The 13,922-nt window shown below is 39.3% G+C and overlaps 1 protein-coding gene across 3 annotated transcripts in view; it reads right to left on the bottom strand.

Annotated features, from left to right (window-relative positions):
- The window catches only part of VAPA (VAMP associated protein A), a 41,938-nt gene that overhangs the window by 16,851 nt on the left and 11,165 nt on the right, over positions 1-13,922 (bottom strand). For 2 of the 3 annotated variants that reach the window (XM_021096053.1, XM_021096054.1), the window contains exons 2-4: positions 3,726-3,878; positions 1,471-1,574; positions 421-501 (exon numbers count right to left, since the gene is read on the bottom strand). In XM_021096053.1, the coding sequence (XP_020951712.1) occupies positions 421-501; positions 1,471-1,574; positions 3,726-3,878 (338 nt within the window). The remainder of the gene's footprint in view (positions 1-420; positions 502-1,470; positions 1,575-3,725; positions 3,879-13,922) is intronic. The other variant, XM_021096055.1, reaches the window with a different exon arrangement.

Below are 13,922 nucleotides of genomic sequence, written 5' to 3' on the forward strand. Positions count from 1 at the left end.
CCTGAGAACAGCCAAACTCGGAATAAACTGCTTGTCCATGTAACTTAAATCTTATCCTCAAACTGCTGGTATACAGGTGCCAAAAAGTGGTTCATGTCTGTAATTTAATTACATTTATGTACACACATCTCATTCTAACAAGAACTGAAGTTGCTTAAGTGGCAAATTTTTGGTAGAGTTAGAGGATTCTTCTACATCATGCAGCCTGTATCTAAAAGTATTTTTCCTCTTGACTGAACGAAATATTGTAAAATAAAAAGAGCACATACATATCAAGTTTTTTAAAAACTTAGGCACTGAATCTCATGAAGTGGACAGCCATACCACACACCCACAAAGGTCAAAACTGGAAGCAAAATTTAATCTCAAAGTAACTGACAGCTTAAATAGCTCCCAATTTTCTTTTATTTTCCTACTTACCAATTTATCATTTTCATTGGGCATTTCAAACACACATCTCAATTTAGAATCCATTAATTCATCAGGTTTTGCTTCTTTCCACTAAAAACAAACAAAACCAAAGAATGAGACAGAGGCTATATGAGAGTGACAAGCAGGTTTCATCTCAAGGGACAGTTAGAGAGTCAATGTAGTTTCCTGGGGCAGGGGGAATGGCTCTGCAGGACCCCCACCACAGGTACCCACTCTGTACACACCCTAAGAAGAGCTGCTGTCACCACCCGTCCCAATCACACTAACATCCCTAGAGATTATAGGACTTTATTCTTTTTTTTTTTTTTTTTGCTTTCTAGGACTGCACTCATGGCATATAGAGGTTCCCAGGCTAAGGATCGAACTGGAGCTACAGCTGCTGGCCTACACCACAGCCACAGCAACTTGGGATCCGAGCAGCATCTGAGACCTAACCACAGCTCATGGCCACGCCAGATTCTTAAACCACTGAGCAAGCCCAGGGATCGAACCGCAACCTCATGGTTTCTAGTTGGCTCTTGTTTCTGCTGCACCATGAAGGGAACTCCAGGACTTTATTCTTAACAGGAGCATTTCTAAACTGTGTGTAAGAAATACTATTTTAAATTCCTTCATTCTTGAAATTTCTCAGGATTTTCTGTAGTGAACAGATTTACAAATTTTTTTAATTTTTTTTTAATTTTTATTTTTTGTCTTTTTGCCTTTTCTGGGGCCTACCCGCGGCATATGGAGGTTCCCAGGCTAGGGGTCCAATCGGAGCTGTACCCACCAGCCTATAGCAGAGCCACAGCAACATGGGATCTGAGCCACGTCTGCAACCTACACCACAGCTCATGGCAATGCCAGATCCTTAACCCACTGAGCAAGGCCAGGGATCGAACCCACAACTCCGTGATTCCTAATCGGATTTGTTAACCACTAGCCACTACAGGAACTCCAGATTTTTCCAAATTTTAAAAACTAGGTTTCTCAATTGAGAACAAAACCCAAAATTTAAAACATTTACCAAAATGAATTTCTTTCAACTTCTATACTCACCACAGCTTCCATATCTGTAATGTTTGGTGGAGCAAAAATGGTCTGTACCATAAACTTGTGTTTACTCTTTTCGTTGGGATCATAGTCAAAAGGCTGCAGCATTACTAAATAAGAAGAAAGGACATATTACATTGACTTCTGTATTTGCTTCTTGTCATTCCTAGTATCTCACTAATTGTAGCAAATTAAGAAAAAACTAAGAGGAGTGCAAGAAACCAAACACTGGATTATTTACAGTAAGGATCCAGAATCAACTTTATGGTTTCTAATGGGTTTTAATTATTTACCTTTCTGATTTGCAAAGTCTTAACCCACAAAATAAGCAAATGGTTATTTGAAAAATAAATACCAATCTATAATTGCCCTCCCTAAACAGCAATTTAGAAAACTTGCAAAACTTTGCCAACATTAACTATTATGCCTGTAAACTCGAAATCTAGTAAACTGTCTATTAAAACTACTTATAAATTTAGGTTTCACTTTAGTATGTAGTGATAGCATCTCTTAAAATTAGACAACTGGATTATTTATAGGAGAAATTCTGTAACTTAAAGTAACTTAAACACTTACTACCATATATTAGTATTCTGACAGAACTAATTTTTCCAAAATATTTTTTTTTTTTTTTTTTGTCTTTGGTTATTTCTTGGGCCGCTCTCGCAGCATATGGAGGTTCCCAGGCTAGGGGTCAGATCGGAGCTGTAGTCTCCAGCCTACGCCAGAGCCACAGCAACGCTGGATCCGAGCTACATCTGCAACCTACACCACAGCTCACGGCAACGCTGGATCCCCAACCCACTGAGCAAGGGCAGGGACTGAACCCGCAACCTCATGGTTCCTAGTCGGATTCGTTAACCACTGCGCCACGACGGGAACTCCTCCAAAATAGGTTTTAAATATACACCTATTCAACAAGAGCTTATCAATTTCTTTAAATGATTCTAACAAAGTGCACAAGTAAACCAAGCAGGCGCATGATTTCTATAACTTTGCTAGTGTCCAAATTAGTCAATTTTTTTTTCTAAGCACTTACGATTTTCAGTGTCCTACAAAAGGGTTTTTAGAAGCTCCATGTGGTTTTAAATTATGCAATATAAATCTAATAAGAGATTATAAAGACTGAATCAGCAATTATACAAAATATATATACAATACTGTGGAAATTATTCCGTGAATATTCAGATTTCTAAGACAGAGAGATGGCAACACTTTCAAAAAGACAAATGCAATTTATCAAGTGTAAGAAATACCAATTATATAAGAAAATCTTATTTCTAAAGTATGTCTGAGAAGTCCATTAACTCGCATCATGGTTAAAAAAAAAACTGAGGGCCAAATATACAGCATCAGAAAATGTGCAGCATTAAATGCTCTGGACCCAGACAACGCACAATAAATTTCCATTAACACCCTTCACTGAATAACCACTCTAGGCTATTCACTAGGAACTGAATACAAAGAAAACTTAAAACATGGCTGAGACTTTATGACCGTTATATTCCATGGTTGCAGACCATGTAAAACTATTTATATATATGCATGTGCGTGTGTGTATAGTCTTATGTATGCACACACACAAATTAAAAGTGTAAATCCAAAAAATTAAGCGCTAAAGGGGGAGGAGAAAAAGAAGTGAGGGGAGGCTGCTGGAGGAAGACTCTTCAGGGGAAAGGCAGAAAGTTTCTGCTCTAAGAATCGGTGGAGAGGAACCCAGGGCATTGCCATAGGAACAGTAACTAGTGGGAGTGGGTCTTGAGTTTTCACTAAGTCAGGTGCTCAATACAAGGGGCTTATGTGGGAGAAAGTGCTTTGAAAAAGTGCACATGTTCTTAAGAGACATTAATACAGTAAAACTTGAGCAAAGCTAGAATCTTTAGAGAAAAGGTCATTCTGAACAGTTTCATGGATTCTTGGGGACTTTTAACCATATGAATAGGAATAATTCTATCTTCTTCCACTTTTTAAGCAAAAGATTTAGAATAATACCTCTACAGCTGCATGCAATACTTAGCTACAGCTAGAGAGCTGAATGAGAATGACCAATCAAAAATGAAACAATTCTTCAAAGATAAAATAATAAGGGCAAAGAATGTGGTAGTAAGATGCAGAAATAAAGAATAGACAACATTCTAAATTGACAATAACTGCTTATAAATCAACCACATAACACCCCACCTCAAGATAAGGGTGAGAAATTTTCTGCAACAGTTTGCACATAGTAAGACAAAAGCATAAATTCAGGACACATTTGCTACCTGAAACAGTCACAGTCAACCCCGGGTCAATAATTCCACTGTTGGGCCTCACACAGTACCGACGAGGCGCTGTCGTCTTCACTTTGAAACATACTTTTCTATCCGACGGATTTCGCAACTTAAGATTTGTAGTGACTACATCTGTGAAGGGGCCTGTAAGGTTTAAAAACCAAACACAGGGAAAAAACTTTTAACTGGATTCACACACATGTGTGCAGAATTCAAAACTGAATGTACAGAACTTCAGGTTAAGCAGATTGTGTCCTGCTGTCTGTGCATAAAAGTACACCAATCACCTAACAGCACCCCCCAGGTGCAGACGCACAGAGGAATTGTCTTTTCTTCTTCATTCCTTACCGGATTTTATTAAGTTATTACATGAATGTTATTTACATCAAAAAAATGTATTTTGAAAGTTTCAATTACAAAATAAACCCACAATTGTACTCTTATCTTGTACTCTCACCACAGTACTGAAAACATCAGGATTTCCAATGGCCTACAAACCAGTGCCAATCTTCAAATTCACTTGACGGAGCCAAATACAAAACCTCTCCATCTAAAGAAGATACACCCAAAGGAGGGTGCTCCTGCTGTTCTCCACTAGGCTGGATGCCTTCATGCGTCCATTCTTTCACTCAGAGATCTATCAACTGTTTATTATGAGCACTGTATCACATGCTCTAAACACAAGGTTTTTCTTAAGCTTTGGTTCAATGGCCAAACAACACAGAACTGCAAAGTAAGTCCTAAACCACTTTTTGTAAAAAAAAAAAAAAATTAGGAGTTGGGGGGAAGAATAAAGCCATTTTTTTTGTTCTTAGTTGAAGAAAAGCCTAAAGGTAGATTATACGGCTATAAACAATAAACTGAATACCTACCTGTTAATTTGGAGATGGAAGATAAACTTTAAAACTATGTCCCATGGAAGCCACACACTTCTAACCCAAAAACAATTTAAAGTGGTTTCTAAAACAATTTTAAGTTATACTTAAAAAAAAAACCCTAGACAGCTGAAATCAAAGACAACCATTAAAAAGACAAATATTATAAAGGTCCATCTTTCCTGTGTTAAATAGACAAGAATAAGCAAGCATGTCTTTTAAAACTTTAAAATATCTGGAGTTCCCGTCGTGGCACAGTGGTTGATGAATCCGACTGGGAACCATGAGGTTGCAGGTTTGATCCCTGCCCTTGCTCAGTGGGTTAAGGATCCGGCGTTGCCGTGAGCTGTGGTGTAGGTTGCAGACGCGGCTCGGATCCCATGTTGCTGTGGCTCTGGCGTACGCCGGTGGCTACAGCTCCGATCTGACCCCTAGCCTGGGAACCTCCATATGCCGCAGGAGCGGCCCTAGAAATGGCAAAAAGACCAAAAAAAAAAAAAAAACAAACTTTAAAATATCTATAGGTGCTCCCGTCGTGGCTCAGTGGTTAACAAATCCGACTAGGAACCATGAGGTTTCAGGTTCAATCCCTGGCCTTGCTCAGTGGGTTGGGGATCCGGTGTTGCTGTGAACTGTGGTGTCGGTTGCAGATGCGGCTTGGATCCCGTGTTGCTGCGGCTCTGGTATAGGCCAGTGGCTACAGCTCCAATTAGACACCTGGCCTGGGAACCTCCAGATGCCACAGGTGCGGCCCTAGAAAAGAACAAACAAGACCAAAAAAAAAAAAAAAACTTTAAAATATGTATAGTATGAAGCCCAGACTGATAAAATTCCCCAACTCTGCCTGAAAAAGTTTCCCGTTTTGTTGAAAATTGGAAAATTATCTAAAACAAAGGCTTGATGGAAAAAAACAAATATAGCCAAATGAAAAGGCATTAGGAAGAGTATAGGGGCTGAGAAGAGATCTGCCTAATGCAATGAGAGGAAAAGAAATAGACTTCAAATGAAATGCCATTAAAAGGCACTTATTTCAAGTCCTAAGAGATGAAGCCTATGTTAAAGTCTGGGTTGTAAGATATTTTCTAACAAAGATTTGAAACTGTGATGAGAGGAAGGAGAGAGAAATAAGAGAACATTAGAAGAAAACATATAAAAGCAGAGAATTAGTTACAGAAAAAAAAATCAATGTAAAACAACCATTTATATCAACAAGTATGCATAGTTTTTTAAAGTACATCTATAGCATATATATGAACTACTGTCTTTTGGACAGCTTGCTTTAACTACATGGCCAAGTTAATCATTCAATTTGTATATTATTTTACACCCTTTGCTGCTTCTTCAATCCCAACTGCTTGCATTTTTGGCAAAAGGCAAACGAGTCCACCATACACTGGACAGAGGAGAGCTAAGGAGAAAGCTCCAATCTGGCCATTTTGCTCTGTGAACCCACAACATCACCGGCTAGAGACACATTTTAAACTGATAAAACTTGAATCTTCAAGACATAGATTCCATTTCTTAACAATAACATCCTCAAAATTCATAAATTACTATAGATAACTGAGAATGTGCAAAGTTTTATGGGACTACTTCAACGAGGAAATACATAAGTATGAATTTTTAAAAACAATTTTAGTAAAATAACAAAAGAAACACTTTACAAAATTTTAATATTGAAAGTCTTATATTTTCATAACATAATCATATAAGACTTTTAAAGTTTTAAACTCAGTTTTGGGTTTTTTTGGTCTTTTTTTTTGTCTTTTCAGAGCCACACCCACAGCATATGGAGGTTCCCAGGCTAGAGATTGAATTGGAGCTACAGCTGCTGGCCTACACCACAGCCATGGCAACGCCAGGTCCGAGCCTGATCTGCAACCTACACCACAGCTCACAGCAACGCTTGATCCTTAACCCACTGAGCAGGCCAGGGATCGAACCCGCAACCTCATGGTTCCTAGCTGGATTCATTTCTGCTGCGCCACGACAGGAACTCCTAAATTCAGTTTTTTAAATCTCCCCAATTTTAGAGGAAAATACCAATTGTCCAAAATAAAGCATAATAATAATCTGGTTAGAAAATGACCATGTGTCAATTTTCATCAACATAGGAATTCTCAAACAGTGCTTACATTTTACATTGCCTTATCAGGGTTTATAAATCTTAAACAATAGACTGTGATCTAGAATGAAAACTATCTAAAGATGAAGATTAACATGTTAAAATAAAAAAAACTCCACCAATTCAAAACAAGTCTTAACTGGATATATTAACCTTTATCAGTAAAAATATGAAAATACCCATAATAAACCCACCTACCAAATGAATTTGAGGTTTACTGCTCCACTCTGCCCTTCTATCCAAAGGACAATAACAGTTGCTCCCAACAGATAGTTCAGAGTCTGAGCCCATTTTCCCAGTTAAAATGGAAAACTAGCAAGTACTAATGACTATCGGCATAAGAATAACCAGATTTAATAATCATCTGGTTCCCCTCTGCGGGTCACAGAATTCCTTAATAATCTAATGAAAACCACATACTACTCCAGAAAAACATGGATAAGTAAATATTCACAACATTTTACCTTGAATTTTTTTGGAGGGTGAGGGTAAGAGGGAGATTTGGTTAGGGGGTGGTGTATTATGGATGAAAATTTACCTTTACAGGCCTTCAAAACCAGAGAAAAATTACCTGACTTATCTGTTACAACAGAGCCCTACATCCCAGGGTTGCGTGACATTAGGCCTGGGTGGTGCTGCTGCTGGGGAGACTAGCAGGGTGTCAGCCACTCTGCAGTGGCAGGGCAAAACTATACAATGCAATATTATGCCCACCCCACCAAACTCTCAAATACCCCTCCAGAAATACACACTGGTAAAAAGGCTCTTTTCTAGAAATACATCTAGTGTGTAAAACAAGAAAACTGTTCTCTCTCTCCAAAACTGGTGAATTCACCATTACAGAAAGTTATTCTACCACTGCAACCCAGCAGGACCCTGTGAGGCCCTCCTGGGCACAAAAGCCTTTCCGTGTCTTATTTGCAGGACAGAGGCATAGCGCCTCTTAGTCCTCCCTGACTTGAAACCATCCATCCTGCAGCCCTCATCTCAAATTTTGCCTATAAGAACTCCCTGAAAGCCATGGGGGAGTTCAGGCTTGAGCACAAGTCCGGGCTCCTTCAGCCCTGCAACAAACACTCTGCTCTACCTCCAAGGTTCCTGTTTGTTTGGCCTCACCTCGCATCAGGCACAGGAACCTGTGTTCGGTAACCACCAGCAACGTCACTTAGGACATGTGAATCTACTACCACACATCTGGTTCAGCTGAAAGATGTGTGCAAGTGACACACTCACATGATTCTATCCATCTCCATAAATATTCTCTTGCCCTTATTTCAAAAGGTTACAGAAAACCGTGGTTAGCCCTCTATCAGGTAACTCTTGCCATACTTCCCTTAGACCCAAAATTATTTGTTTAAGTAGGTTACAAGCATCTGGCTACTTCATTATGTCTTCTAGTAGTGCCCAAACATTGACACACCAAAATGCCTATTTCATTACAAATCGACTTTCTTCTCCTTTATGTTACAGTTAGGGTGTTATATTAAAAATTTTAATTACGTATGCTGTTAGGTAATTTTATATATGAATTTCATTTCAGGATGGTAAAAGGGACATTACAAAATATAAAATATTAAAATGGGATATTGAGTCATATAAGGTTAAAAACCACTGGATCATATCAATAATCTCCTGTTTTACTAACTGAAAACTTATCCCCTGCAATACTTAGGCAGTTAAGCCACCAAGAAAAACAAGTAAGTAGTTATTGTAAAAAAACAGCACTTAACTTTGTAGGGAAAAAAGAAGGTAGTGGGAGTTTCCATCATAGCTCAGCAGTTAATAAACCCAAGTATCCATGAGGACTTGGGTTCAATCCCTGGCCTCACTCAGTGGGTTAAGGATCTACACTATTGCTATGAGCTGCAGTGTACATCGCAGATGCAGCTTGGATCCCGCGTTGCTGTGGCTGTGGTGTAAGTTAGCGGCTACAGCTCCCATTCAACCCCTAGCCTGGGAACCTCCATGTGCCATGAGTGTGGCCCTAAAAAGACAAAAATTAAAAAAAGGAGGTGGTTAACTGGGAGAGGGTACAAGGAGGCCTGGTGCAATGCAGGCCAAGTTCTACTTCTTATCCTGAACAGTGATTACACAGCTATTTACTTTTTGATAATCCTTTAAACTGTACACATTTTTCTTTAATGAAAAACAATCACTTTTTTTGTTTTAAAGAAAGTCTGACCCTTGATGTAACCTTAAAAGAATAAAAACTGAAAAAACAGTGAAAACCAATTTTGATGACAAAGTGAGACATTAGAAGCAACTTATATGGGAAATACTGTTTTAAAAATTTCTAAAACATAGTCCCTATAAATAAGGAAAATCCTGCCATTTGTCCGATATAAATGCTTACTTTACCGTTTAGAAACAATTACTACAATAGCCCATTTTAACATTATCTGATAGTAAACTGGTTACCAATCACCAGTAACATCTTACACATACTTGCTATTTTAGAGATGAAACTTCAGTTTATATGTAAAAATAGTCCATACAAATCAAAATCCCACACAATTCAGATTTCATTTACTTGCACTTTTTGACTGGAAAAATAAATATAAAAAACTCTTTTTTTTTTTTGGTCTTTTTGCTATTTCTTCGGGCCGCTCCCGCGGCATATGGAGGTTCCCAGGCTAGGGGTCCAATCGGAGCTGCAGCCTCCAGTCTATGCCAGAGCCATAGCAACATGGGATCTGAGCCGCGTCTGCAACCTACACCACAGCTCACGGCAACGCCGGATCGTTAACCCACTGAGCAACCTCATGGTTCCTAGTCGGATTCGTTAACCACTGCGCCACGACGGGAACTCCAAAAAACTCTTAAGTTTTAATTACACAGGCGGCCCTCCTTTTTAAGTAGCCATGACACTTCCCGTTCCTAGGTATTCTGTTCTAACTCTACATTATCGTTCCCAGTAAGCCAGAAATCCTATTCTCAGCCCCAAACTCTACCCATCAGATAGAAATGTAACATACACAGATATGGCCTCTGTGAAAGAGTTGGGAAAAAAACTTGGAAACTCAAATTTCAAAAATGTTAAGAAAACTTTGAGAGCAGCTCACCCAGAAAGATGTCCTAAGTGAAACTAGCTTGCCTCCTTCACCTAAATAATGTATTTGGGGCATGAAACACCGTATAACTAACTTAAATAGTTTTCTAAACCTCCCAATCTTAAAAAGAACCCAGTTAAGCTAAAAACAGCTAAAAGTAAAACCACTCTGACTAGATAATTCCTTTTTTTTTTTTTTTTTTTTTTTAGGGCCGCACCACGGCATATGGAGGTTCCCAGGCTAGGGGTCCAATCGGAGCTACAGCTGCTGGCCTACACCACAGCCACAACAACTCAGGATCTGAGCTGCATTTGCGATCTACACCACAGCTCATGGCAATGCCAGACCCTTAACTCACTGCTGAACAAGGCCAGGGATGGAACCCACGACCTCATGGTTCCTAGTCAGATTCAATTCTGCTGCACCATGACAGGAACTCCTGACTAGACAATTCTTAAAAATGGTTATCATCTATCCATATTTTGATGTAAATTGCCATTAAAGTTTTCTTGCAATTACAAGCCTTGTTTAGTTGCAAAGAAAACTGACTTGGAAGAGAGAAGGGGAGAGAGAGTTAGCCTTCCCCCCAACATTTTGAACAATTTCAAACGGACAAACTGAAACAACTGAACAGTGAACAATCATATACACATTACCTAGACTCTACAATTAATATTTTGCCATTATTTGCTTTGACACCTATCAAACCACCTAGCCACCTCTGTCCATCTCCATCCTTCTTATTTTGATGCATTTCAAAGTAACATTCCTAAACAACCTCAGCATGCATATCAATTGAGTTCAACAATATCTACTTACTGAGAAGAGAATCAAGTTTTAATTCAGGATATTCAGTCCTGAATATAGCATGGAGGACTTCAGAAATAGAAAAGGCCTCTGCGATGCAGTTCAAGAATAAACAGGCAACGCAGATGAACATTAACTCATACTCTGTGACGTCTATTCAGATCCGCTACTCAGAGGCCTGCTGAGGACCATTCTCCATGGTCCCTAGCATTTCTGCACCTTTTGCAACACTATGGTAAACAGTCTTGGAGAATAACATCCCTCTCCCGAGGAGAGGGCAGGTTTCTTTACTGTCCAATGTGATGAAGTTTAGCTCTTCCTCTGGAAAAAGGTCAGGTAGGTTTCTGTGCAGCCCATGAGGAAAGATTCATCACACAATTCAAGATTTCTTTAGCCAAGAAACAAACCCAGCATGTGGGCAGTGTCCTCCTAAACTGAACCCCTTTGTGTTGCCCCCGTGGAACGTGAGGCAAAGGAAAAGAACACAAATATGGAGCCCATGAGGCTGCAGTGCCCTGGATGTCCTCTGTCTCTAAACCCAGGAGTCTCCTGTCTTCTGCCACACCCATAAAAGGGTGGCAGGCTAACGTTTCAGACCCTTCAGCAGTTCCTGAGACACTCTCTTTCCCTGGCTGGGAGGACCAGGCTGAGTAAGCTATTGGATGATTAATACCAGACACCACGACAAACAAGCATGCATCTCCAAGGAGAAACAAGGCTGACCACACAATGCCCTGGGCACAGTACCAGTACCACTACCTCTCCCACACGCCTTCTTCCACTGCTTATGCACATGTCTTATCTCACCCACCATCAGCTTCCTGAGAAGAAACCCATCCCTGAAGGAAGTGGAGTGAACACAGGCCTTAACTGGAGTATTGCTGAGTAGTCACATGGACTCTTCTTAATCAACAGGTAATAACACCACAAAATATCAGATGTATGCATGCTTTGTTTCAAATGCTATGACTCCAGGTATTCATAAATCATTTATTCCAACATCATGTTTTCACTTCTTCATCCTGTCTGTACTGAAAAAGAATAGGTTAAAAATCCTAATGAGGAAGGCTGGACACTCAGCTCAAATACAATATATAAATAACATGTATATACTTTATAAAATATAAATAGCATAGCCATAGCAAAGTCGGTAATGACTACTTCAATGTTTCCATAGGTTTTAGCAAATTAACAGCTATATCACTGATTAAACAGTTTTCCAGTAACATAGGGATGATGTTGCTGAATGTGTCCTGTTAATTTAATCACACATCTGAATTATATGCTGTGTAGTACACAGAATAAGAATTTTCACAGTAATCATAGCATGGCAGCAGCAGTAATAGTAAAACCAGTGATAACACAAGTTTTTAAAATCTAGCCTTCACTGGGTACTCACCATGTATCAAGAAGTTTGCATGAAGTATGCCATTTAACCCTCATAACAAGCCTATGATATTGATACTTTTTTTTTCTGTTTTTTTTAGGGCCGCACCCACAGCATATGGAAGTTCCCAGGCTAGGGGTCTAATCGAAGCTACAGCTGCTGGCCTCTGCCACAGCCACAGAAAGGCCAGATCCAAGCCGTGTCTGCAAACTACACAAAAGCTTATGGCAGGGCCGGATCCTTAACCCACTGAGCAAAGCCAGGGATCAAATCCACGTCCTCATGGATTTGTTACTGATGGATGAATACTCATCAGGTTTGTTACTGCTGTGCCATCATGGGAGCTCCAAGGTTGATACTTTTATCACTTATTATCCTCATTGCACAGATGAATCAACTCTGACTCAGAAGTTACAACACTCGTCCAAGGTCATACAAGTACAAAGAAATGTGCATGGGGAGTCCAAGCAGGCTGGCCTCCAGAGCCTGAATGCTCATAAATTCCATGTATTTTATGCAAACTACCTAGCTACATGTATTTCCTAATTCATAAGCCATTCCAGGTAGATTTCTGCAGCATTAAAGCATGAAACTGTAGTCAAATCAGTAATATAAGAAGATTTTAAAATGGATATTCTATTTCCCTTGGTTCTGCAGGTCAACGACAAACATTTCTGGAAACAAGTATCAAACGCCGAGAAAATAGGGTTTTTTTAATTGTTTTATGTCAAAGAAAGCCCTAAAACATCTTCACTACAAATTTTTTTTAAATGAAGTCACCTTAATTATCTTTTCTATGTATTTTCCCCCAAACACACTGAAATCTCGGACATAAGCAAACGTAAGTTCCATGAAGACTGGGTCTTTGTTCTGTTGGCAGCTGCCAAGACAACCCACGGCATAGCAGGTACTAAATAAATACTGTTATACAAATATTGCTGTAAAAATAAACAGTACCACTTTCTGGGAAACAAAATGAGTCAATTATATTCAAGAAGGTTTAGTTATTGAAGTACTAAACATATCTTTTTACGAGGTTTAATTACCATTAATTACAAGAGTATGGACCCTGAGATTAATACAAAGTCAAACTTCACTATTTTATTTAAACCACTAACATTTAAGAAAAGTTTTGATTATGTACACTACTTCACTGCCCCTGTTTATCTGTATTATATAATCAACAAAGAATTTCAAAATGTATCATGAAAAGTCTCCAAAATTCACTTAATATAGTGTATGGTCAAAAAAAACAAGTTTTCCCACTCTAGAAGCATAAAGTTATAATTAGAAGTGACCAATAGAGAGAAACCATGTCTTTTATTTCTTTTGCTCCACTTTCAGCTAACATAGCAGTGTTCCAATCACAGTTAAATACCCACCCACCCATCACCTTTCCATGAAAAAGCACTTATGCCTCCTTCAAAAATCAAAGCACTTAAACTTCATTCCTCTGGAAGCCTGGGGTTGGGGTTTTGCTACTGATGTATTGACTTGAAAAAAGCCTAACACAGTGCGCTGAGTTAGAGGCTTAAGATCTAAAACCATTAACAAGGTGACTGATCTCAAGCACATCAGCTAACTTCTCTAGCACATTTAACCCTTCACTTTAGCTTAGCAGACAAAACCACTCCACAGCTCCTCTCAGCTCTAAAATTATGTGACATTTATGAACGCCCTCGCTTACTGCCTTAATTAAATAATACCTACTCTAAGGTAAGATGGCAGGTAAGTCAACCCTAAAATACATGGATATTTTGTAAAAGCTACCATAAACATTTCAGGAGTACTTTTTCTGGCCCTCTGATGCACAGGCTGCTCACTCTGACCTAAAACATCGGAGTTCCCATGGTGGCGCAGTGGTTAACGAATCCGACTAGGAACCATGAGGTTGCGGGTTCAGTCCCTGCCCTTGCTCAGTGGGTTAATGATCCGGCGTTGCCG

The sequence above is a fragment of the Sus scrofa genome, chromosome 6 (genome assembly GCF_000003025.6).
Source record: "Sus scrofa isolate TJ Tabasco breed Duroc chromosome 6, Sscrofa11.1, whole genome shotgun sequence".
NCBI lineage: Eukaryota > Metazoa > Chordata > Mammalia > Artiodactyla > Suidae > Sus > Sus scrofa.